At 33.8% G+C, this 25,744-nt stretch overlaps 1 protein-coding gene across 4 annotated transcripts in view; it reads left to right on the top strand.

Annotated features, from left to right (window-relative positions):
• Window positions 1-25,744, top strand: part of NBEA (neurobeachin) — a gene marked incomplete at both ends in the record, with an annotated part of 484,059 nt that overhangs the window by 127,850 nt on the left and 330,465 nt on the right. For all 4 annotated transcript variants that reach the window (XM_080363323.1, XM_080363325.1, XM_080363322.1 and 1 more), the window contains 8 exons: window positions 5,477-5,585; window positions 7,918-8,070; window positions 8,856-9,024; window positions 17,973-18,052; window positions 18,897-18,959; window positions 19,068-19,165; window positions 21,480-21,572; window positions 24,641-24,749. In XM_080363323.1, the coding sequence (XP_080219449.1) occupies window positions 5,477-5,585; window positions 7,918-8,070; window positions 8,856-9,024; window positions 17,973-18,052; window positions 18,897-18,959; window positions 19,068-19,165; window positions 21,480-21,572; window positions 24,641-24,749 (874 nt within the window). The remainder of the gene's footprint in view (window positions 1-5,476; window positions 5,586-7,917; window positions 8,071-8,855; window positions 9,025-17,972; window positions 18,053-18,896; window positions 18,960-19,067; window positions 19,166-21,479; window positions 21,573-24,640; window positions 24,750-25,744) is intronic.

Below are 25,744 nucleotides of genomic sequence, written 5' to 3'. Positions count from 1 at the left end.
TGCAGCACTCAGGCGTTAGTAGCCGTGACTGCATAAATATGAATGAATATGAGTAATTAGTAGAGCAATTGACTATGTTAAAACATGCACAAGTATTTGATTTCATGCTTTAGCTGTGAATATACCTTGATGAAAATCTCTTTTTGTATTCCCAACTTGTATTATAAGTGAAGTCAAAACAGTTTCTGAAATCCTTGCTTACCTGTTGTGCTTTGGTTTTCTTCCTGAGGAAGTAGAGATCATCTTGCATCTGCTGTGTATCAAAATACATTGCTAACATATTGCTGATGCTTCTCCCTGAGGATTTCTAAGTCCATACTACTAAATATTCAGTAAATATTGTGATGGAAGTAACAAATTGCTTAATGAATCAGACAAATTAAAACTGTTTACTAACAATAAGATGTAATGGTCAGGCAGCAGATGAAGAGTAATAATTTATCTCAATACAGCCAGTTTTGCTTTATGAATTGAAGTTAAGGGGCAAGTCCCTTAGGATTTTTTTGTCGTTGTTGTATAAAAATAAAACATTATTTGTTGGCATATGATTTTCCTTAATACCTCTTTAGCTGTTTATGTTAAGATTAGTTTTTGAAAGTTATCATTTCAACAGCCTATAATGGAGTGTAATCATATGATACTTTTGTCTTATTTTGTAGGAGCTGGAAATACAAATGGAGTTAGTTTATAAAGGATCCTCCCTAAAGATAATCAGACAGAACAAATACCTGCATCATTCTCTTTTACATAGCCTCTTCATCTGTCATTAATCAACATATTTAGATCTTTAGAGCTACATGTCTATTTTAATTAAGGTGCCCTTTGTAAAGCACAATCCAGATAACTTTATAATATAGAATCCAAGGTGAAACTTAAAGTAATTAAGGTAAATTTTTCAGAGAAAATTGTCATGGGAAAGAGTAGACTAGAGAAAGTGATCTGTAGAGTGATTTCTTAAAAACAAAACAAAAATAACCAAACAAAAACCCCCACATAAACACAAAAAAGCCACAAACAAAGAAAACACACAGAAAAGCCAAGAGTAATTTAACTTTTATCCTAGTGGTGCAATGGCTGATGTCTAGGGTTTCTTTTATTCCTCCAAAGCCCTTGTCATCTACATTTGAGTATATGACTATGTTCCTAATAGGATGCTTCATTTGTAAGTGAAGTAATAAAATCTTAGTTAATAAGAATAGATTATCTAAATTGTCCTGTATTTTAGCTCCACAAAACAATAATAATTATTCACTTATCGGGAAGTACCAGTCAATTTAGAATTTGATAAAGGTGGCTCTTATTTGTTCAATGATTGTCATAGCATAGAGACTTCATAACCCTGGGATTTCGCCTGCAAGCTTCTTTTATGTGTAATAGGAAAAGGTTCTTTAAAATTCCCATAAATATAAACGGGCAGTGGCAATAAAATATTTATTAATATACGTAATTGTTCTTATTTTTTAATGAAGAAGGAAGTGTCATTTTTTTAAATTTTGAAGACTATGATCCACAGAACACATAGTTTTTTGTGAATACTGTAGTATATTTTTTTTACAAGTTTAATGTGAGCCCTGCAGCAATCCGATGCATTCTAGTTACTGTTAAGTTTGTTAAATTCTGTTTGAAAAATTGTTCATTTTAGAAGACAGTCTTCTAATCAATATTATTTCCTTTGTGTAAACAACAACCTTTTTAAAAGTATAATTTGGGCAACCTTGGTCTGCTGATAAAAATGTTTATATTTAAAAAATTCAGGTTTAATTTATTCAGCTGCCAACATGGCTCCATAAATTGACTATTCTGGATACAATCCTCTAAATTAGGCAGTCAGTTCTTTAGAAGACTATATTCTTTAGAATGCAGTATTGAGGAGAAAAGAGCCATTATATCAGTATGGTTTTATATGTATATATATACATATATATATATATATATAAGTAAAATATATGTGTGTGTATATATACACACACGCACACGTAAGGTTTTTATATATATATATATTTATAAAATACGTGTATATATATATACACACACGTAATGTTTTTTATATATATATATATATATACACACACACTCTTAAATGTTTGTTTCAGGTCAGTCTGAACATATGGAGAAAGAGAAGTTTTAAAGAGGTTGGTTCAGCTTATCTGAAAATAGTTAACTGGTGCGTCTTTTCAGGCAGATTGAATGCTCTCTAGGATCAAGGGTATAAGACAGGTAACATGTTAAAACGATGTTTTGTGCAACAGCTGTTATTTAGTACAGTCTCATTCTCTCCTTCCTCCTCCAAAAAAGAAGTTTCATCTGAGAGAAGTATAAGCGGGATTTCTGGAAATCTGTACATGCAGTAAGAATTTAAAAACACTTCCATTTTGATTTTGTAGTTCTATCAGTTAAAGTATTACAGATTTTTAATTATTCATTTCCTGCATAAAGACGTGGACAAACTGCTAGTTACATTTAATTATGCTGCTAATTTTCATCACTAAAATTGTCTTATACACTATACACCTCAAAATTCATTGTATCTCTGTGTGACTGCCAGGTGGTTCTCCTTAACTGCTGCTTTTTCTGGTACTTGGAATTTTTTATGTGCTTGAGGATGTAAAGTGTAATGATGCATTCACGTGTGCTATCCCAAGATTTGAATTACGATATAATACAGGCAACTCTATTATTTACAGTGGCAATTCTGGATAATGCAGCAGGATTAAAAGCAAGAGTTACCGCTTGCAGACCTGACTCTGCAGACTTGCCTTGTGGTGTCTTTATGTGTCCGGTTTGATAGATGTTGAAAGCCATTTTGCATGTAGGAAAAGGCATAGCTCATTCACAAAAGTACTGTCTGAATTAATAGATTTCCCTGCAACTAGAAACATTGGCATCACTTTGCAGAGACAGCTAAGGTAGCTCTTTGCAGAGCTAGTGTGGGCAGGTAGGATTTATCAGTTCAGCCATACCCTACATGAAGATGGTTAATATTGAAAAAGTGATATTTGGGCTCCATCTGCATGTGAATGAATAAACTTTGTTAATTCAGTCTTTCTTGTATAGACCCAGTTTGTATGTTTCTGTGTCTGTGTCGTGGTTAAATATTAACTGGCCACTCATTAATTCTGAGTTGACTGGTGTGTTTTGTGTCGACTTAGAGAAAAATCTTTATTGTTAGAGTGTCTTATAACTTTTATTCAGAGTCCTATCAGAATTCCTAACAGTTGTATAGAGACTATATTAACAAGAGATAAGAATAACTCTAGCCCATGAGTTTACATCTACGTTCATAGAATGGACAAATAAATTGAAATACAAAGAAAAGAGAGTTTGATAAATTACTTGAAGTGGAAGTAGAACCTTTTAAACTTAAGTCTGGTGCCATGTTCATGGTGCAACAATCTTTGAAACCATTTTAATAACATTTTTTTACTTTTCAATATGATATTAATAGTATTTATTATTGTAATTCTGGTCCTAATCCTGCAATGATTTATACTGTTTCTTGACTTCATGCATAATGAGTTGTCCTCCTAAGTCATAAGGTTACTCATAAAGGATGATAATAAGCACTATCTATATGGACTTTTCCTTGACCTATCCAATTAAGAAAAAAAAAAAAAGCCAAACAAAATGAAAACAAGTAGTTTCTAAATATAAATCTTCAACCCTTTACATGAGCTTCTTATGAATTGTCATGTAGAAAAAATGATGAGTATCTCATTTTGGATGACAAATACAACAGAAACTTTAACGCAGGGTAAGAAAAAATTGATGCATATAACCCGTTTTGGAATTGATGTGACAGCTTGACAGGCTGTTTTGATAAAAGCTTTGGAGTACTGTAAATGGATGTTATCTGTGTTCTTTTACTGCTGACACTCGGTGGAGCATTCTGTATGTTATTTTAGACTGATTATTGTGACCATTCAACAATTAAGCAAGACAAGGCACTATTTCATGTTCACAGCATGTACTTTTCCTGCACTGGGTGCTTTTCACATGGCAGCCTTGCTCACCAAATAGAGTAAATCCTGTTTTCTGCAGCACATGGATTATTTTCTGGTGCTGGCTTGGATTGGCCAATCTCAACATTGATTTCAAAGTAAAATATTGTATTTGGAGAGCAAGAAAACCTTTAGCTGACCAGATACCGTAAGTAAAGTTGAAAATTATAAAATGCAGGTTAGACATTTCCTTTCATTCACTTTTTCATACTTACAAAAGCCACAGTTTTCACCCTTGCCTGTGCACACCACCTGTGTGAAAACCTTCATGGTTGCAGGTATTCGTCTGTGCAGCTAGGAATTGTTAAACGTATTTCATATTTAGAAAAGGGATAATGGCTTTATATATGCATTGTGCAGGCAGTACAATGCATTCTGTCATCTACCTTTTTGAGATGTTTGAAAAATCTTTTAAATTTTTGTGTTCTGTCATAAATATGTGGTTGGTTGTGGGTTGTGTTTCTTGTTTTGGGGTTTGTTTTTGGTTTTGTTTTGTTGTTTTTTCTTTTATTATTATTTCCTCTCTTTCCTCTGGGTTTTTCAGCAACAGGTGAATGCATTTTTGTTTCCCTCTCACTACCCAGAGTCAATTGGTATTTTTCTCCCATGGTGCATTGATCTGTCATAAGTTTCTACTCTGGGTTTTCATAACATAGTTTCATTGTCTTGGTAAGTCTGTCCCCTGAAGTCTTTTGTATATCTTCTGAACACTTTTCTGAACACTTTTTTCCCCCCTTCCTGTGCTTTCTGAACACCTCACTGGCAGATATGGACTGAGCACCACTGGGATGGGCTGCTGGGCAATTTTCTTATAGCCTCTAGAGTCTCTCAGTGATGCTCCACCATTACTTGGTCAGGCCTAGATATTACTCTCGTGTTTGATCTGGAGAAAATATGAAGGAAACTCTCTACCTTGCTGTTGTTCTGCTGTGGTTTGTGGTGGGCATCATTGCACGTGTGCATATTCAGCCATTTTATGCCTCATTGCTGTGGTAGTAGTGACTCTAGGGACTGAAAGTGTGGCATGATTATGTACCTAGTGGCTGCAAATTTTGCTGTTTAGCATAGTTAGTCTGGATGGTAGAATGGTTGACACAGCCCCTGCCTAAGTCATTCTAGCACTGTCAGCTAGATCCCACTCATCTCCTATCGCTTCCAACTGCAAAACCTTGGGCTAGACCTGCAAGCTGCAGGACTGGAAGTTTAAAACCTGGAATGGTCCTGGTCAAATATGAAGAGCTGACAAAATTATTTTTCCACTTTTATTTGAATATGAACTTCCACTCCTACCGTTGTAATATGTGAACAATCATTGGAGAAATTTGTCAGTAGAAAAGTGAGATTTGTATTCTTTCAAGGAATTGCTCACAACTTTAAGCCTGTTTCTGTTCACTTAATCGCTGGCGAATATTTGGAATGTAACAGATTGATTTTTCTGCATTTGTAATCTGAAAAAAATGCTTGTTTTTCACATGCAGTGCTACCCTGTTGGCTTTTTTGGTTGAGCTTCTTAAGAGTTCAGTAGCCATGCAAGAACAAATGCTTGGTGGAAAAGGCTTTCTAGTCATTGGCTACCTCCTTGAAAAGGTATGTTTGGAGGTGCTTTTTATCTTCTTAGTATTTCTACTGTCATAGTGGTATTTTTGATTACTTAGCTCAAAGGACTGGTGGAATAAAATATATTTGTGATATAAGATATTTTTGATTTGTAATACTTGTAAGTCATCTACAGGAGTCTCTTCATCTTTTCAATCCTCTCCTATGCCAATATTCAAATAATTTTCTGGAGTTGACCCTACTTTTCTAATTTATGCTTTTACTGTAGATCTGTTTGTGAATCAATTTAATGCATTTTCATTTATCTTTCTGTGCTTTTTCTCCTCCAAACTGTCATTTAGAAAAATTTCTCTTGGTTCCAATTACTACAAGGGTATCACAGACATCGTAATTTAGGTTTAAATTTCTTTTTTTTTATGTATATTAATAAAAATTAAGTTAATCCTCTGTGCCTCAATTCTGAAATTTTTGAAATAGTTGCTCTGTTTTGAAGAAGAAAAATGTAAAATAATTTAATTTCTGAAAGAAACAGTTGCAAAGGGCATTCCCTTTACTTTCTTATTTTTGGATATAATCTTCTGGCTCTGACATGCTTGAATGTCTGCTACGGTATTTTTCATTAGCAAGCAGTAAGTGTAACAATCATTTAGAAGAAGTCATAATCAGAGCTATGTGATGTCCAATGGTGAAATTAAATTTGAACAATCTCACCTTTAGAAATGTACTAAATTTTGAACAAGAATGGCAAATAATTTGTCTCATTCTGCTCCCTATGCTATTTAAAGCTAGGGAAATACATTCATGTAAGTAGAAAGACTCTACCTTCCTTGAAGTAATACCTAAATGCAGATTATTTTCTGTGCTTCTATGTTTTTTGTACTAAGCAAGTGTGATTTGGAAAGTCAAAGAATTAGTCTAAGGTTTGGTTTATTTTTTTCTTATGGTGCGTTTTCTTGTGACATCACCAGAAAGAATTTACAAAGCTGTTAGCTCCAGTTCTGTAAGTTATACATGGGCAGGCTAGTGAGCACTTATGAAGTCCCTTTCTCTTGAGTAGAGCACTATGGTTTATGGACATTGAACACATCAATGTAGACTGTTGTACATGAAACTAAAGTTAAAAAAAAGTTTGCGTACTATTCCAGTTAACACCTGCTACAATCATTAAACTCAGAGTATGTGAATATTTAAAGCATTTTGATTACTTTCTGTGACAACATAATTCTTACAGTATATGCTTTTTTCTGGGGTTTCTTTATGCAATATTCTCCTTAGCTGCAGTTTTTCAAAAGGATATATTTTATTTTTTTCAGTATGTGCTTATCTTCAGTTAGCACACATGGTGGGAAAAAATCCTTTTGTTTCCTAGCCAGACTCTATTTTATTATTTGTAAATTATCTGTTGTTCATTTGCATGTGATCAGAAAGCTTTTTTTTTTTTCTTTTCCCTGACTTAACTTCAAAATAACATTTTTGTTCTTATTAGTTGCAGACTATTTATTGTGAGTTGTGATGTACAAACTAGAGGAAACTCAGCATCCAGGCTGAGCTTTTTTTATAGACAAATGGACTTCATCTCTAAAAATAACAAGTCTGCATGTTCCCAAACAGTACTTACAGCATTAAAAGTAATTGAAACAATTTGAGAGAAAGCAAGGAGAAGGATGTTTCATGTTGTGGGTTTTTGTTGTTGTTGTTGGCTGATTGGTTGTTTTTGGTAGTTCCTTTTGTTAACTTAGCATATAAAGAAGTTTATTAAGGTCCACATGCCCTATTACTGCAAAGGAGCAGGTATCAACAGTGATTTTATAACATATGCTAAGAAACTGAAGAACTCTCTTGAAATTTAAGGAAACCTGTAACCCAGATCCTTCAAATACCTGCTTATGTTTAAGAAACAAAAGCAAGTCTGCCAGTGATGTGTGTTTACATACTGAGAAACCCAATTCCAGTAAGATGCATAATTAACTGAAGAAGAGTTAAGGACTTCAGACTACATTCGCAAGGCGCTGTGCTGTTAAATATAGAATCCTGGCTGGATTATTACAAAACAAATAAACAACAAAAACCACAAAACAGCAACAAAGTGACTACCAACAACAAAAAATAACCCCAATTATTGATGAATATTTTTAACCTGTTAAAGGTAGCCATCATAAAGACCATGGCTATTATTAGACAGTATAAGTTGCTGATATTTATTCTTACTTTCCATTCATATTCAATGACATAAAAACGTATGAGATTGCACGTATTTAGTAAAGATGAACCTGGTGAAAATATAACACCATATTTCTGCTCTAAGTATATTAAGGAAGGAGGTTTTTCTTTATCTTTGCTCTTTCTGATTATTTTTCTCCAGTCATCTAGAGTTCATATAACCAGAGCGGTTCTGGAACAATTTTTGTCGTTTGCAAAATATTTGGACGGATTGTCTCATGGAGCACCACTACTGAAGCAATTATGTGATCACATCCTGTTTAATCCTGCTATCTGGATACACACCCCTGCAAAGGTAATTGTGCGCTTGAATTATGTTATCACTCTCCTATAAGTATTCTTTTATACCATGGCACTTAGGTTTCTAATTCTTTTTTATTTTAAAATATGTTAATAACAAAGTGGGGTGGTTTTTTAGATCATGAAGTCTATATTCCACTTAAATATTGTCTCCAGTGTCTTTTATAGGTTTCTAAAAGCAGTTACATTCTTGCCTAAGATACTGGCTAATACTATTAAAACATTGTTTCTAGAAATGCAGTCGCTTTTTCAGTGGCTGTGTTACATTATTTTATTGTTTTCCTAAAGAATAAGCATATGTATGTAATTTTGTTTCTAAGCAAAAGGTAAGATATCCTCTTTTTTTTACACTTTTGCATAAACTTTCCTTTTAATTCAGATTAGGTATTTTGCTTTGATAAAAACTGTGAAAAAGTTATCACTCATCTCTGGTGATAATTAAGTAGTTGTTTTCCTAAATAATCACAGTTGAGGAAAGTGCACCAAAGTGAAAAGTGACTCTGTTCTATAATCTGATAATATATACTTGTAGTTTAAAAAGCCAAAATAGAAAACAAACCAGTACATTTATTGTGACATAAATCATAGAATCACAGAAAATTTAGGTTGGAAGGAACCTCTGGAGCTCATTCCAGATGTCAGTCCAGTACCTGCCCAAAGTTGTTTGTAATTATTTTTTAGTTTTTTCATACCAGATCCAAAGCAAATCTTAAAATACCTGCAAATTAAGCATATTAATGCATACATTCCATTTATGTGTATAACTCTTTCATTTTTCAGGTGCAACTTTCTTTGTATACCTACTTATCAGCTGAATTCATTGGAACTGCTACGATCTATAACACCATACGCAGAGTGGGAACAGTACTACAGTTAATGCACACACTGAAATACTACTACTGGGTGGTTAATCCCGCTGATAGCAGTGGCATTACTCCTAAAGGATTAGGTAAGTGCAATCCACTAGAAAGAAAATACAAGCATTTCTTGTATAGGAAGATTTATAAATGTGTGAAAGCTCCTTGGATCTGTAGACAAAAACATAAGTAAATGGCAATAATCAGTACAAGTGGTCAACAGTAGAAAGACTATGCAAGTATTATACTTTTGGTGTATCATACACCTCTTATAGTTCCCTATGTATATATCTGTATTCCCAGAAGATTCCAACTCTGGTCTTCACTGGCTTAGTATATACTTATGTGGGCATACTTTAGGAAATACATTAAAATCACTTATCTTTTTTCTTCTGTAACAGAGGAAATGTTAAGTGGATTTCATATGCCAAGGAAAGCTTTGTGGGGTTTGAATGATTGTTAATGTTAAGTGACCTTGAAAACAGAGTGGAAGCTTCTAGTTCTCACTGCTGAGGTTTCTGAAGCTATATTTCCAGTTTAATAGTATCTTTTTCTCTGCCCTTATAAAATAGAGATTGATTTAATTTTGCTTATAGTCGTGCATTTAGCTTAGCTCGGGAAGCACTGAATGACAGCAACAAGAAAATACAATAATACATACAGGCTAAACACTTCATGTAACAGATGTGTATTAACCAGAACATCAAACCATTCTAATCCTATACACTGCAGCTGTAATGTCATTACTGTTAGCTGACTACTTGTGTAAAGCAGTGAGGATTTGGCTGGAAGTCTCTTAAAAAATAATTCATACAGGGGAACTTATTAACTATCTTTATTCTGTAACTATTACTGTCATACTGAGAAATTGAATAATTGAGGGATGTTTTACTGCTGTCATATATCCAAATATTTAACAATGTGACATATGTAAGTTATTGGATAACTCTTCAATTGTAAGTGAGCTGTATACATAGGGGTTTTCTTCAATATTTTCTTTTAATAAATTAAAATGGAAGGAACAATTCTTATCCTAGATTAGTTATCCTAATAGGTGGTGAAGTTGTAACATGTTGAGGTTCACAGAAAGAGCTGCTGTTGGAGCTGAGACCTGATTTACAGCTCTTTCATGCTATAATGTTAGATGAACAATGTTCTTCATAAAATTATTAAAATTTGCTTTAAAAATACCCAACAAAAGCAAACTGTGTTTCCGTTCACTGTTTATTTGAAGGAAAAGTTTTGTAATATCAGGTTAACTGTAATGTCAGGGAAAAGGATATTTTCTACTTACACTGGTTCTGGATTCCTTTTGCCAAAATGGAATTAAGTTCATTTTTGGCACCTACAATGAATATGTCTCCATCTGAGCTAGATGTCTGCTGATTATAAGCAGTGGAATGCAGGAATCAATTTCCTGAATATGGTTTTCTGCCATCATTTTAGTCAAATCTGCTTGTTCTGTGTAGATATGTTGGATACCTATGGCATGTCAAGTTACAGTGATGAGTCTGTTTGGGAAGCTGTGTCCTACCCCTAGTTGACAGAGCCTTGAGATCTATTTAGTTGGAAAGATGGTTGCTTACTAAGCTCCACTGGCTATATTGATTTGATCTTCACTGACTTCAGGGGAATGTTAGAAGTTAGTCCTATGTGTTGGCAACTTCACTGTAGATGTCTGTAGATGTTAGACTGAGCTGAATCCTACCCTGTGACTGACTTCATCCAGCTTCGTGCTTTCAGAACTCAACTCCATTGGGGGTTACATGGTTGTGCTGCATAGTTGCAGCTTTACCCTCAGACAAGCTGACCATACCTGCGTTCAGGGTGGAATCAGGATGTTAAAAACTCAGCTGATCAGCTTATAATATGTGCATTGCATTTGTGACTGTTGAATAACCAGTTGTTGGGAAGTAAACTTTCCAAATGTCAACCATATTATTTACACCTAGACAGAGACCTGGAAAATTGCTCAACTAGTTTGAGACCATAAGTTTGATAATTTTGTCTGCTTATTATTGCTGTAATTCTTTCTGGGTTGGTGGGGGAGGGGATTGGTTGGTCGTTGTTAGTTTTTGTTGGTTTTGTTTTTGTTTGCTTGGTTTGTTTTTAATTAAAGAATTCCTGTACTTTTGTGTCATGATACTAGCACCCAACACCACTTTGAAAATGTGTTGCATATTACAGACTTGCCTCTGGCTAGGCTTGTTCTTTCGTAGAAACAGTATGACATTTCTTTCTGCAGGAGGTATGACTTGTTTTTATCTTGCCCAGATCTGCCCCTCTGCAGTTAGCTGTGTTTTTTTGAGTATTTGCATATGTAATGCCAGTTGAATAGCTAGAAAAAAGTGTATGATGTATTCATCAAAATCTGAGCAGAAGGCATGGGAGTACACAAGGACACAAAATTAGGAATGAGAGATGAATCAGTTAACTCTAAATTAGCATACATATGGCTGTTTTACTTTCCTATCTTTTCTTTCATTCTTACCTATTTTAAGGATATAGTACGTTCACTTCTCATTTATGTCAATTCCAGACAATATTATGTTGTGGTTTTTTTTTTTTCTGACAAAGGCAAACAGGTAGATCTCTGAAAAGTAATCAGATAGTGCAAATTACTGGTTGTTTGCTGTAGCAGCGTGACAACAAAAATCACAGTTACTGATAATAAACTGTGAGGCCATGCATATGTTGCAAATATATGTTATCCACTATATCTGAATTTTCTCTTTTTTTTTTTTTTTGCTCTAGTTAGGTTTCTGAATGGTCCTTATTTTTTAAAAAGGTTAATTACAACCTTTTTCCTTCCTCCCTGTTCCTTAGTCCCATGTAATTGATACATCTCTAAGAAAGTACTTTGTACTACTCTTCTGTCTGTAAAATGGCTTTTCCTGTGTTGAGTTAAAGTCAGCTTACCAGGGAGCAAGATCACTGGCACAGCAATGCAAATCCAGCATAGCTGTGGAATTTTCACCATGCAAATCTGCACTAGGACTTTTTTTGTTATTATTTCACAGGGAGCTTCTGCTTCTGACTAATAGAGCTGTAATCACTGTGGTGATTTGCAAGCAAATGACTGTGGAAATACAATAATTGCTGAGGTGATGGGTTACTAAATTTAATGTCATATTAACTTAATTTTATATAAGTTTTTTGTCAAATTCACATTAATTAGTTTCAATTGACAGAAGTCCTGAAAATTTTTCAAAATATTGAATCACCTGGATATTACATTACTTTTCTTCATCAGATGCTCTTTCTTTTAACATTAAGTGCAGTCTGCCGATGTGGTATGTAGGTCTGGCTGATTCAGGATTGCAGTCTTAGAAAACTATAAGGAGCTGTAGTTAATATGCTTAATGCTTTTTTTTTCTGTCCATCTCTGTTTTCAGCGACTCATAACTTCACCAGTCCTCATATTTCAAAAGTTAACTGTTCCGGGGTTTTGGTTTCGTGTTGATTTTTATTAGCCTGCTTACAGCCACTACTGCCACACATAGCTGAAAATTTTATCATTTGAAAAAATGTGGAATAATGTGTAAGAAGAAATTTGTAAAAGCAAGAAACTCACACTGTAAAAATACAATTATGTGAGTGTTAGAGTTGCTGCATTTTAAGTAGTATTTGATATTTCAAAATGAAAAAAAAACAGGACCCATTGTCAATGAGCGGTAATTTTACTGTAAGAAACAGAAAAATGTCATAATGCAAGAAAATGGCATCTGATATTCCCTTATCAGAGGCAACTGAAACTCTAAGGTAACATGACATCAGATTTTTCAGATCTGAAGAAGACTTTAATGGAAATCTTGCCAATATCCAAAATTTGACTGGATGTGTTAAAGTGCCTTCAAATAATTTGCTGTCATATTAGAAAGTAAGCTTATTCATCTAGACATTTTAGTAGTATGACACTTTCCTGTGGTTTAGGCATATCATTTTTTTTCTGCAGAGATATTGAAACACTTTTTAATATTAGTTGTTTGATTTACTATTACTTGCAGACAGTTATGCTGCTTCAAAGTTTTATTGCTTTCCCCTGTCTTAATGAAGTACAAAGTGGGTGAGTTTTCTGTACCGACAGTTTAGTATACATTGTTTAAAGCCAAAGTGGCTCCATATTGAAGCTCCCCATTTGTCTAATGCCATTTACTTAAAAAATGGAACTTTCCCCTTGCTTCTCCTGGTATTCAGCTTATAAAAGAGAAGGTGTAAATGTTTTGCATTATTTGAAAGGCTCAAATATTTATTTCAAATTTGATTTTGTATCTTCTCTTTCATTATTGTTTTCCTGTTTCAAACTGATATTTCTTCTTGGATTCAATATACTAAATTTGTATTGTTTTGTTTCCTTTTGAAGTACTAGAAACATTTTTTTCAAAATTTGTACTTATCAGCTTGCTTTACAATTATTTTTAGTAGGTTTAATGTTTTAGATATAGATCTACATAGTGGTGACAAGTTTTCTGTTTAAAATTATGAGTTTTACTTTTTTTTTTTTTGGTGGTGTGTTTGTGGTGTTTTTTTAATTAATTAAATTCTTAGTTAAAACTAGGTGGCAGGACTAAAGTGAGTTGCATTTTGTTGAGAGTATACTAAAAGTAAACTTGTGAAACAATTTTCAGGTCAGGAAGATCAGAAAAAGTCAAACCAACTTCTACAAGAAAGAATCTCTAAACTTAATTATATTTTAAGTTTTACACTTGAACTATGGTTATAGCTATTCTTTTGGTTTGCCACGTGCATGACTTTAACATTGTGTTAAACTATAGACAATAAGATGTGAAGGTGGGAGAGGATTGTAGGGTTGTCCAACATTTGGAGCAATCAAAGGCACAGTGAAGCGGGCAATTGAGTAAAAATTGGCTAAAATTGTATTACTTCTTTCCATAATTATTTCCCTTTGTGGATTTTGGGAATGAATAAGAGGGTAAGTGGGGAGAGATTTAATTCTTTATCTTACTATGGTAGATGGTGCATTTCAGTGATAATACTTCGAGGTGCCAAAGATGTCTTAGTACTATGTTACTGGTCTTAGCTCTTCTTTGATGTTTTGTCTTTTCAAATTATATACTAGACTGATATTTAAGGAAAAGCTAAGCTGGGAGTGTCTTTCAGAACGGGCAAAACACATACATTTTTAATATCAAAGCAACAGAGAAAAATTTAAACATTTTTTCTTTATCTCATCTTTGGCTATCTACTGTTGGATACTTTAATTTTTGTATTAACCCTACCTTGATAAGTCATCATCGGAATTACTTGCCAACTGCATGGTATTCTCTGAAAATACTGGTGGACCAGCAGTGGTACAGTAGTGAGAAAGCATAAAATGAAGGCAATAACAGAAAAATAACTAAATGTTGTGGAGGGGGAAAAGAAAAAAAACAACAAACCAACAAAACCCCCCAAAAAAACCCAAACAATAAAACCCACCACACAACATGGAATACTCACTGTTAACAACTCTCAGAAATGTATTAAACCTCAATTGTAATTTTGGACTTCATTACAGAGCATTGCCATGATATACTTGCGACTTCATTGTTGCATGACAGAAATGTGCATTTTAAGTTCCAGCCTACTGAGTAATGTAGTTCATTCTTGAGCTGTTGGCCAAGCATTTATTTTTGTCTGCTAGTGATTCCTGTTTGCTTCCCAACTCTTACTCCAAACAGACCTTCATGAGTGGGATCTTGCTTCCTGCTAAAGAATGTATTGTTGTTAATGTCCAAGTTAATTCCTGTTACATATAGTTTTCAAAAACATTTTTGACGTCCAGCATTTTTGAACATGAGTTAATTAAGTAGGAATTATGAAAATTATTATGAGGAGAAAGTAACTAGTTCTTGTGGACAGAAAAAGTTTTGCAGACTTGTTTCAAGGGCCATGTTAACATGGAACTCAATGCTCATTAGCTTTGCAACAGCAAGTAGGTCCTTTTGTGATCCACACAACATGTGATGTGATTTATGCATCTATGGAGATGAGATTCAACTCTCCATATCATGTTATAGTAATTTAAGAAACAGAAAAATTGTGCTGTTTACACATGAAAAAGCCAGGTGGAAGAATGTTGAATTTGCTCGCTTGTAGAACTGGTAACACATTTTATTTATGAAGACAGGATTAGAAATATCTATTTTTGTTATTCAAAGCTCCCAATCAGTTTTTGACACCAGTACTGATTGTACTTTGTGAATGCGTTTACTTATTCCCTCTTAATTAGTTCTGGTTTATGCCCCTATAATTGCTTTGTGCTGCAAGGATGAATTGGATAAATTTTTTCATTTATTTTTCTCCAGTTGAAACAGGCTAACTCTCATTATGAGTGTATATTAAAAAAAATCTGATGCAAATCATGTTCTATCTGCAATGAATACATACATAAAGAATCTAAAAGCAGGAAATGATTTTGTGATTCATCTTGGTGTGGGATAGGGGAGGCATCCTATCTCATTGCCAATTAACAAGAACATTGCTTTTTTTTTATACTAGAGACTTAGAGCTGCTGTAGCAGACCTTAAAAGAATTGTCTTTGTTGTTGATTTGATTTGGGTTTGGTTTTAGTCTTTAGCAGTGCAGTTTATCTGTTTCTGAGTGGTGGTGACACCAAATTGTCCAGATCCAGTGATGGGTGCAAAGATCAATAGAGAGTAAAGTGTTTCAGTGTTTGAGTTGAAAAACAAGATTTACTTGTCTCTCTTTGCCTCAGTATATGTATGTATGGTATTTATTTTTAAATAATAGAATAAATTATACCATTGTTTGGTCAATAATGCATTTTTTAAAGTAAATCATCAACCAGTAATCAAGCAAAAAAGTGTGATGACATAACAGTTACAGTGGAAAATCTTTTTTATGTAGTTTTACCATTCCCAAATTAATTCCATTCAATCTGTGTCAGACGACTGTTGCATTACTGTTGCTGCAGTCTACTATTTGTAGCAAGCAACTGATTATGTAGCCTCTAGTTTTTCCAGCCCTTTATTTTTTTTTGGCGGGGCACTACTGGTCCTCTTTTAATTTTTTTAGATTGATAGTCTTTTGGGCAGAGGCTGTCCCCTTTTTCTGATTCTAATGCAATGAATCCTGAAGACACAATCGAAATACAAGGAATGAGTAGTACTGGAGGACTGAAGGATAAAGTATCTTTTCACCTGCTTGACATATAACCTGCAAGCAACAACTCCTTTTGTATCTTCTGCGTGTTGAAGAACCCTTTTCAGGGTTCTCGCACACCTCCAGAGAAACTAGTGGGTATGTGAATAAGAAATATTAAACTCAGATATCTTTGAACATGTTCCTGGTTAATTTAGGGTAGCTCTTTTTTAATCCTTCCATAAAATTGCTGTTATCAAAATCCATTGTCCTAGTGTTCTGTTTTTTCTTTCTATAATTACAATCTTCCAGAAAAGACAAAATATCTCAGTTTTTAGGCCTAGTTTCAGATATTGTCATGGTGTAGGAGGAAAGACAGTGTGCGAAGAAACAGATTTCTGTGATGCAGTTAGAGTTGAATCTGCATTTGAATTAGGGAAAAAAATAGCTGTTGACTAGAAGCACACCATTGCCATAAAAACACATGGAATATTTAATATAGTTGCAGCTAGTACCAGAAGAATCCAACTTACTTCTGTTTTTACAATGGGAAATAGATGTTTCATAGTGCCATTAGAATGTATGGATATAAACCTGTTCCTTTATCTTTAAAGCCTATATGATAGGTTTTTTTACAACAGTATCCTTACTGTTTTTACACGTGATGGTGGGGAGATGTTGAGATTTATTTGTGTCTTTCTGAAAAGTACCCAGTTCTGTTTCCACACTGAAACAGGAAGGAAAACTTGAGAGGATTAACCATTCTTTTTGTTCCTGATAGTCAAACAAATAAAACTCACCTTCAGGTTTGCCCTTGTTCAGTCTTGAATTGCTGTGTGCAGAGCAGGGGCTCTTCACTTCTAAGAGTGGCACCGGAGACTATAAAAAAATCTTCATTAAAAACTTGCATTCTTCTGGATTGGAAATAATACCGAAACACAGAATGTTATTGAGCTTTCATATGTTTATCAGCATACGATGAAATGGTTGATGAATTTATTTTCACTCTGCAAAATTTAAGATTACAACACACATTGTTTGAAAAGTAGGAACTTAACAAAGGAATTTCCAGTTCAACCTGAACTATTTATGAAAGGGGACAATGTAAAATACAGTAGAGCAAGGTCCAAGCGCATATGGTTATTTGAGCTCCGTTTCATATACAATTTTTTAGATACTTCTGTTTTCCTAATATACTTCCTCAAGCACAACTGTTTAAATTATTATGGATTACATTTTTGGTTTTTTTTCTGGTTGAAATTTAATATTTATTCAGATGGTAGTTTCTCTTCGGTTAAACAGCTTCTTTCTACTACAGGTAAATGCAACTGCTAATATTTCATTAATCCTTCCTTTGTTGGATTTCATTCAGATGGTATTTAACATACTGACTTTGTTATTCCAAGTTGTTGTCACATACTTTAGGTGAGATTCAGACCCTTTTACACGTCCACAGTATTGCTTCTACTAGTTGTTTAAATTCCCAGTGTTTTCAGTGGAATTCAACTTGGTGTAATCAACAGAATAATTTTGATCTTGAATTTGGCACTGACGTTAGGGTGGTTAAGTAAATCTAATCGACAGAGTAGTTGCTTATAGTGGGAATGGAAACTCCTAGCTTATATGAAGACCCCTACAGATCATATACTTTAATTGGTGTGAGTCTAGACCTGTTAACTACCTTTCATCTTGCTATGTCTTTGTTTAAAAAAATAAATATATATGGATTTATTTTTTTCAAAATGAAACCACTTAAATATAATGGTATTGTAAAATGTGATTCTGAAAGGTTATAAATGATATCATTTGCAAATATGTACTCTTATATAATGAATAGAATACTAAAACTGTTATGGGAACTGTGATTTCCTTAAGAAGCTTCAGTCAGTAAAGGAATTATTTTATATTTAAATATGGTATATTTTGCTTCTTCCAGATGGTCCTCGGCCCTCACAGAAAGAAATCATATCACTAAGGGCATTTATGCTTCTGTTTTTGAAACAACTTATATTGAAGGTAAAAATTCCAGATGGAAAACATTGAGATCTGTTACATGCATGTAATAGGATTTTTCATAGTAGTAAATATGTAATACCTGTCAGATATTGTATCTGTTTCTGTTTAATTTTAATGCTTATGCACATACTCGTAATCAATGTAAAGGTAGTAGATCTATACAACATTTCTTATTTACCTCATCAAACTATGCCATATATATTTTATTAAATGTCTTTGCAGAAATAGTATATGACACTGTAGAATCTTTCAGGAATCTGGGCTTTTTTTTATATGATAGTAAATGCTTGCATGATCAAACGAAAAAGGTAATGGCAGTTGTAAATTCAGTTATTGCTTTATCCTTTTTGTGTGTGTGTGTTTGATTGCTGTTGTTTGTTGCTTTTTTGGGTGTGATGGGTTTTGTTGTTGTTGTTGTTGTTGTTTTTTCATTTGTTTTTATTTCCTGCCACTGGTTGAAAAGATCTAGGACTCTTTCTGTTACAGTTGAACACTAGTCTTTGAGGTATAATCTGCTATTTAAGACTACACTAAAAATCAGTATTTTCTGGCCTGGCTTATACCTCCTGTTTTTTTCTGGTTGAGTCAGGGACTGGAGGAGTGGCGGTAGTAGTTTATGGCATCTGGAGGCTCACACTGTAAAAGTCCCTCCTAGCAGGAATAGAGGGCTGACTTCGTGTTGGTTTGAATGGCCAATGAAGTGAAAGAGAGAATTTTCTTTGAGTTCAAATAGGAAAAAATTGTAGGATTATTTGACTTGGTCCAGGTTTTTGTTGAACCAAACTTAAAGAATGTGTTTTCTCTGAGTAATGCCCCTTTTTGTTGTTTTTTTTTTTTTTTTTAGGATCGAGGAGTGAAAGAAGATGAACTACAGAGCATATTAAATTACTTATTAACGATGCATGAGGTACATTTTTGTAATTACCTATCTTTTACTGTAACCAGTTGTACCAGCTCTATGGGAAGCCTGTTGTCAAGGTTAGTTTGTAGAATAACATTGATGCTTGTCACACAGGATGAAAATATTCATGATGTACTGCAGCTGCTAGTGGCACTGATGTCCGAACACCCAGCATCCATGATACCTGCCTTTGATCAGAGAAATGGGATACGGTAAGACAGTGAAGTGAGAAAATATCTTAAAAGTAGTTCCACTATCATCACTCTCCAGATTGCTTCTTTTTCACATAAATATCACACTTGCTGATCTTTCAAACTGCAATTTTATTAACTTGGGCTATATTTTTTGTCAAAACCAAAGTGTTTTTGATATGCTCAGAGGAAAAAATCTTCCACTTAAGGTTATCATTATGATACTTGAAGGTAAATGTACTGTCATACTTGCTTCTCAATCTCAAATAGAATGTATAATATTTAATATATTTAATAGAATATATAATTCAAATACAATGTAAAGATGAATCAAAAAGCCAAGTGTTTATCTTAGAATATTTTTACATATTCTGCCTTCAGATTTTTAACATAATCTGGAGTGAAGCAGAGGTAAATAAGAGAAATCATGCCCTAACTTCTCAAATTCTTTCTGGAAAGATTAAGAAAACTTTCTGTAGAATTCATATGTTCATCCATTTGTCAGTAAAACTAATAACTGACAGTTCCCAGAGAAATGTTTGGGTTTTTTTGTTTTCTTAGGCCTAATGTGGTAATGCAGTTTTTTTCAGAGATGAATAATTTTCATGTTAATAATTTAATATTTACTATATAATTTTATTTTGTGCCATTCTGAAAATACTTCAGAAAATTCAAGGGGCTTATATAATGGGCACGGGGCGAAATCTACTATCTAACTATCTACTATCTAATAAATTAAGTTTTGCCAAAATACTAAGGTCTTTATACAGATACTTGCATGATCATTCAAAGAGTTTTAGATACCAGTTGAAGACTCATTGTACTCATGAGTAGGACTTTTCTGCCTATAGTTGTCTGTATTCAAACAGAATTCCCCTCCTGACAAAACAAAGCATAAAACTGATCTAGAGGATTTGAGGTACCAATATTAAAATTCTTTGGTGCAGTCTCTGTGTTTAAAAGTCTGTGCTGAACAAGTGGAGAGAATGTGCAGAACTGCAACATTTAAGCATTAAAAAAAAAAAAAAAAAGCCTTACATAGCGTTAGGGGCTCATCTGCTTATGTTATCAGAAGACAGAAGCCTCAGAGGTCACTTGAAAATGGAGGAGGTCCTTTCAAAAGTGGAAGATATTGTCTGCTAAAGCACTCTTTAGTAGAGAAAGTCTAAGACGAATGGGTAAAAGCTGAAGCTCAGCTAATTCAAATGGGAAAGTAAAATATAAATTTAAAAATTTTTTGAAGAACAGTCCAGTGGGAGAGTAATATTTTCTGTATTTTGATGCTGTTAAATCAAGGCTGGTTTCCTTTCTGAAAGACTGTAGAATTTTCATGGAAACCAATAATATCAATTAAATAAGTAATAAGCTAAATTATTTAAATGTTGATGGCTTTTTTATGCAGGATTTAAAACCAGAGTGTTTATTTTTCATTCTGTTTCAAATGTTGATGCAATGAGGATGCAGCTTTGTAAGTGTACATGGGATTCTGTTATAGAATCATAGAATGGTTTTGGTTGGAAAAGACCTTTAAGATCATCAAGTCCAACTGTTAACCTAACACTGCCAAGTGCAGCACTAAATCATGTTCCTAAGTGTCATATCTACATGTGACTCAACCAGTTCCCTGGGCAGCCTGTTCCAATGCCTGACAACCCTTTCTGTGAAGAATTTTTTCCTAATATCCAATCTAAACCTCTCTTGATACAACTTGAGGCCATTTTGTCTCGTCTTGTTACCTGGTAGAAGAGACCAACAACCACCTTGCTACAACCTCCTTTCAGGTAGTTGTAGACAGTGATAAGGTCTTCCCTCAGCCTCCTTTTCTACAGGCTAACATTTGTGAAACATATTGCTGTGTTTTACTTTTGACAATGAGATTACAGTATGAATACCCTGTGATTAGATGCAGGTACCCTGTCCTGTGTAGAAAGGATATTGAGTAGGGGTTTTAAGAATGAAAGGAGATTTTCAGTAGCTTCCAGGTACTGTAACAAACTCCAGGGTGTGCTCCAATCTACTTCTCTTGTCTTAAGCTATGGCTGCTCTGGCTGTTCTTTATCTGATTGTTCCAAGGTAGAATTATAAGATAAGATTGTTGCTTTCTGCTATAAAACTTTCAACTGAGCCAAAAGACATGTCTGTAACCTAAAGAATTCATAATTAAATTTTCATGCTGTTCTTGGTGCTTTCAGTATATCTTTCCATTTTGTGTCAATTGCTATTTTTGTAGTTTTATTTATCAAGAAATATCATTCTTCAGTGGAATGCAATCTATATATGTGATGTTTAGTAATAAACAAAAAAAAACCTTGTTGTATTTCTTTTTCTTTTTTAGAGTAATTTATAAGTTATTGGCTTCCAAAAGTGAGAGTATATGGGTGCAAGCTTTGAAGGTGCTTGGATATTTTCTTAAACACTTGGGTCATAAGTAAGTCTAGTTTTAAAATTTTTGTAGTGGTGAATTTAAGTTCACAATTCTTCTTGTCATGATTACTGTATATTCTTTGACAGTCTTTAGAAATTATGTAAGATAGAATTTTTAGGTTTTCTGATTAATAATTTGCACACTTTGTGACCTTTATACACTGGGATAAAATTAATTTTCCAGTTAACTTCTTACTACAATGGTGATTCAAAAGATACAATGATTGTCTAACAAATGGAATTCAAGTTTTAAAACAATTGAAAAAACCACATTTCAAAAATACTTTTTATAAGTGTATATTGCATGTTCAGTTACTGGCAACAGGAAACATGAGTGGCATCAAAAGTTTGTTGCTGGAATTTTTGTTGTCATTGCAATAAAAGTTTCAGGGCAGTACTTTTAAAAATAGCTTTAATATGATGGGAAAATGGAAACAGAAGAATATGTTATTCACATGGGAAAGTTTCAGAAGGAAAAGCAAACAGACTAAGTAAATGGTCATGAAAAAAGGATGGAAGTACATACCTCTATGCAAGAAACATTTGCATGTAAAATGTGGCAGTAAGAAACATTCACATTTAAAAAGAACTGGTGTCACAAAATAGATGTACTTAGTCTCATCTTCCATATTTTGATGTTAAGAAAGAACTAAAAAGCCTGATGTGCCCCTCACTTTTCCCCTTTTACATGCAATGTTTAGCTTCCTGCTGGGGTTGACCCAGAACAATATTCCAGTGGGAGACTCTGCGGTGCAAGAATTCGCAGTGTCCTTCACTAGAAACTTCATCGTGTAAAACCTCCTCAGAAGGGAAAGGAGCTGGGAGTCTAGCCAGAGTGCAGGATTGCTAGACACGCTTTTCTCAGTAAGATCAATAAAGTCTGACTGTATAATTGAGAGACAGTTAGCTGAGAATATGCTCCCAGATGGGATTTTTCTTTTTGAATCCAGCAAGCCAAATAGTTTTCAGGGAATTAATAAAGCAAATTGATAGCCCACTCAAGAATCTCCAAGGGCTTTTCAAACATTACTTACTAAGAATCATTCACATTGATAGAAGTTGGATTAAGTAAGATACAGAAGCCTAGTTGTGTCCACATAAGTACATTTGTTTAAAATATTTATTGCTTATCCAGTAAATCAAGTAGCAAACTCTGTCAGAGGAACATGACAGAAAAAGAAGTGTCATTTTTCAGAAGCTGAAAATTCATTTCCCACTCCTTAGCTTCTACTTCTTATTTTGGATATGTCAGTGTAGTTTCAATTGTTCAGTGAAAGTAAGTACTTATCACCAAGTTTACTTCATTTTTCATGTAACTGAAGTAACTGAAATCCACTTGAATATTCTTCATAACTTTTGAAGTTTGTTTGTTTGGTTTTAATTTTCAGATCTCTGGACATCTATAAACATCCACATATTATGTAGATTTCAGCAAGTAAAAGTGCTCCCCCCCATTTTCATATCTTACAATTAGTGCTTGTGAGGTGTGCCTATTTGCGTACATACATATGTGTGCATAAAAATGATTTTATTAAATTGTGGTCAACTACAAAATTCTTAGTGATTATAAAATTATAAAACACTTTAATTCCTGTTTCTCAGCACAGGAAACAAGCATTGTGTATTAATACACTAAAATGCATAAAGAGATGTTATAATGCAATTTATGAAATCTGAACCAATACATTATTAACACCAAGTGTGTAGGTACAAAACCAATTACCATTGCTGTAGTTCATATATATTCAACACAGGTCAAGCAGTAGAGTGGAGATAATTGATTCTTCAGAGAAGTGACCAATAACGTCTTAGATGAGAGCCTGAATAACTTAATCGATTTTTATTTGTGATCTCTGATGACAGACTACCTTGTCTAGCCTGAAGAGCTGGCAAAATCTTGTTCTTTTCCTTCTCTGCCATCTTTGATTCTTTCTATGCCACCACTGAAATCATAGTCTATTATTTACGTTTGGGTTTTATCTACACATTTAAACCTTCCAATCAATTTTCACTTCCGTGTGCAACATCACAGCTCACAAGGTTCACTACCTGTAGTTTTTCCTCATGAGTAACCTGTGAACTCACTTCTGTGGACAGAAGAGTATACAATGTTACAAGCTGTTGCCTCTCTCTTTTGTGGTTATTTGAAGATTATAATGTAATGTATTAATTTAAAAGTTCTAGAATGAATCTATGTAATTTAAGGCTGTGGTATTATCATCAATAATCATGAAAAGGGAATTTCTTAGCTTTTGAATACATAAATTATTACAGAAAATTTACTGTATCTTATATTTTTCTGCTGCTTGAATATAGATTAGTAATTATTTTGAATAATATTTTTTATTTAATATTCATGACAGTAATAGATAATTTTAGTGATGCAATTTATGATAATTACTCTAATTATTATGTTACATCCAGTTTTGAAAGAGTAGTGATTTGGGACAGGTAGAATACACGGATGTCAGCTTCTTCTCCGCTTTTCAAGATTTGAGTAGATTTTTATCCTAACTGTAAAATTTGCTTTAATCACTTGGAATTTCATAGCTCTTCAGGACTTTATTTCCTTTGCATTGTAACATATGTTATTCCATGATATAATTATTTTTGTCTGCATGAGAGAATGCCATGTAAATAGAATGGCAGCACTGATAAATCTGTCAGTATTTATGTTGGCAGATCTAGGGTTGGATTGTCCTGAGTCCTTGAGAGAGTGACAAAAGATATGTTCTGCACTGTTCACATTTTAGCCAGCCTGTGTCTTGAATTCTCTCAGCCTGAGTAAGACAGAAAGGTTTTCCTTTGTCTTTTTCACTGTGAAAATCATGGAGGGTGAGAATGGTGTGTGATTTGTTTTATACAAAAGCCCATCCCAAATACAGCATCGCTTCCTGAGATTCTTTGTGTATTACAATTGCATTCATATTGGGAAAGATCTTAAATTTTTTGTATAAATTCAAAATATCAAAATATTTGGCTTTGGTTTTTTGGTTTGTTTTTTTTTTTGCATTTACTTAAAATGTTCAATATGCTTGGCAATTTCCTAATGTTTATATTTTTTTCTTCCAGGCGAAAGGTGGAAATAATGCATACTCACAGTCTTTTCACGCTTCTCGGAGAACGGTTGATGCTGCATACAAATACAGTGACTGTTACAACCTATAACACTCTTTATGAGGTACAGATTATTAAACATAGAGATTGACATCTCTGTTGTAAAAATTATGACTTGATTATAATAAATTGTGACTGTGTGCTTTACAGTATTCTGATCTCAAGACTTCTGAGAAAATTTTAGATAGAAATTTTAAGAAAGCAAGTCTGGTTCAGAATGTATTTTACTGTGCTTTGGATATTTCTATGAACGATGTCATTCCTTGTACATAGTCTCTATAAAACTTTCCACTTACAGCATTACAAAGGCTAATGGAAGACATTCTGATGTTCATCACTTTCAACAGCAACATAAAGGCCTCCAATTGCTCTCACTCCTCCATTGTTTGCTTGTTTCCATTGAAATGGAAAGTACTGGAGCCAAAGAGATGCCTTTTTTTCTTTTTCTGAGCCATTTCTTTCAAGTTTACAAAATTTGGAGAAGTGCTGCTTTTAACTAGTTTTGCTGATAGTGTACCAAAATGATAACTGAACATGACCACTTTTATGAAACAGATACTGCTCAAGGCAAGTGAATGCGACCTCAAAACATTCAACTACCAATTTCTTGTAGAAACTCCAGTTTTAATGATGAAAAATTTTATTAAAGCAGAATGCTGTAAATGTCAAGTTGGTCAAAACCTATGTACTCATGCCTGCAAATGCATAAAGAGCACATCCAATTTTCAGTTATTTTAAAAACCGTGACTTAGAATTGAATCTTTTGCAATTTCTGAGGATCTTATGCAGGAGAAAGACTTTTTTTTTTTTATTATTTGGTCATAAAGAGGTGAAATGGCTAGATACTTAGGACTGGTTCTAGAAAGACTGGAAGATTAAAGGAGTGGTTGGTATTTGGGATTCTGAGTCAGAGTGATGTAGAAAATGTTCTCCTGTGACTGTAAAACCTAAACATCATCTGTTTGCTAATGACTTACTCAGATGTCAAGTTCTTTTTTTTATTGCACATGTCCTGTGTTATTTGACCATTTTGGTCTCACAGTCTATATGTCCCTGCAT

This window comes from Nesoenas mayeri (assembly GCF_963082525.1).
Source record: "Nesoenas mayeri genome assembly, chromosome: 1".
Classification (NCBI taxonomy): domain Eukaryota; kingdom Metazoa; phylum Chordata; class Aves; order Columbiformes; family Columbidae; genus Nesoenas; species Nesoenas mayeri.
Note: the sequence above shows the minus strand (reverse complement) of the source record. Positions and strands in the feature narration are given on the sequence as shown.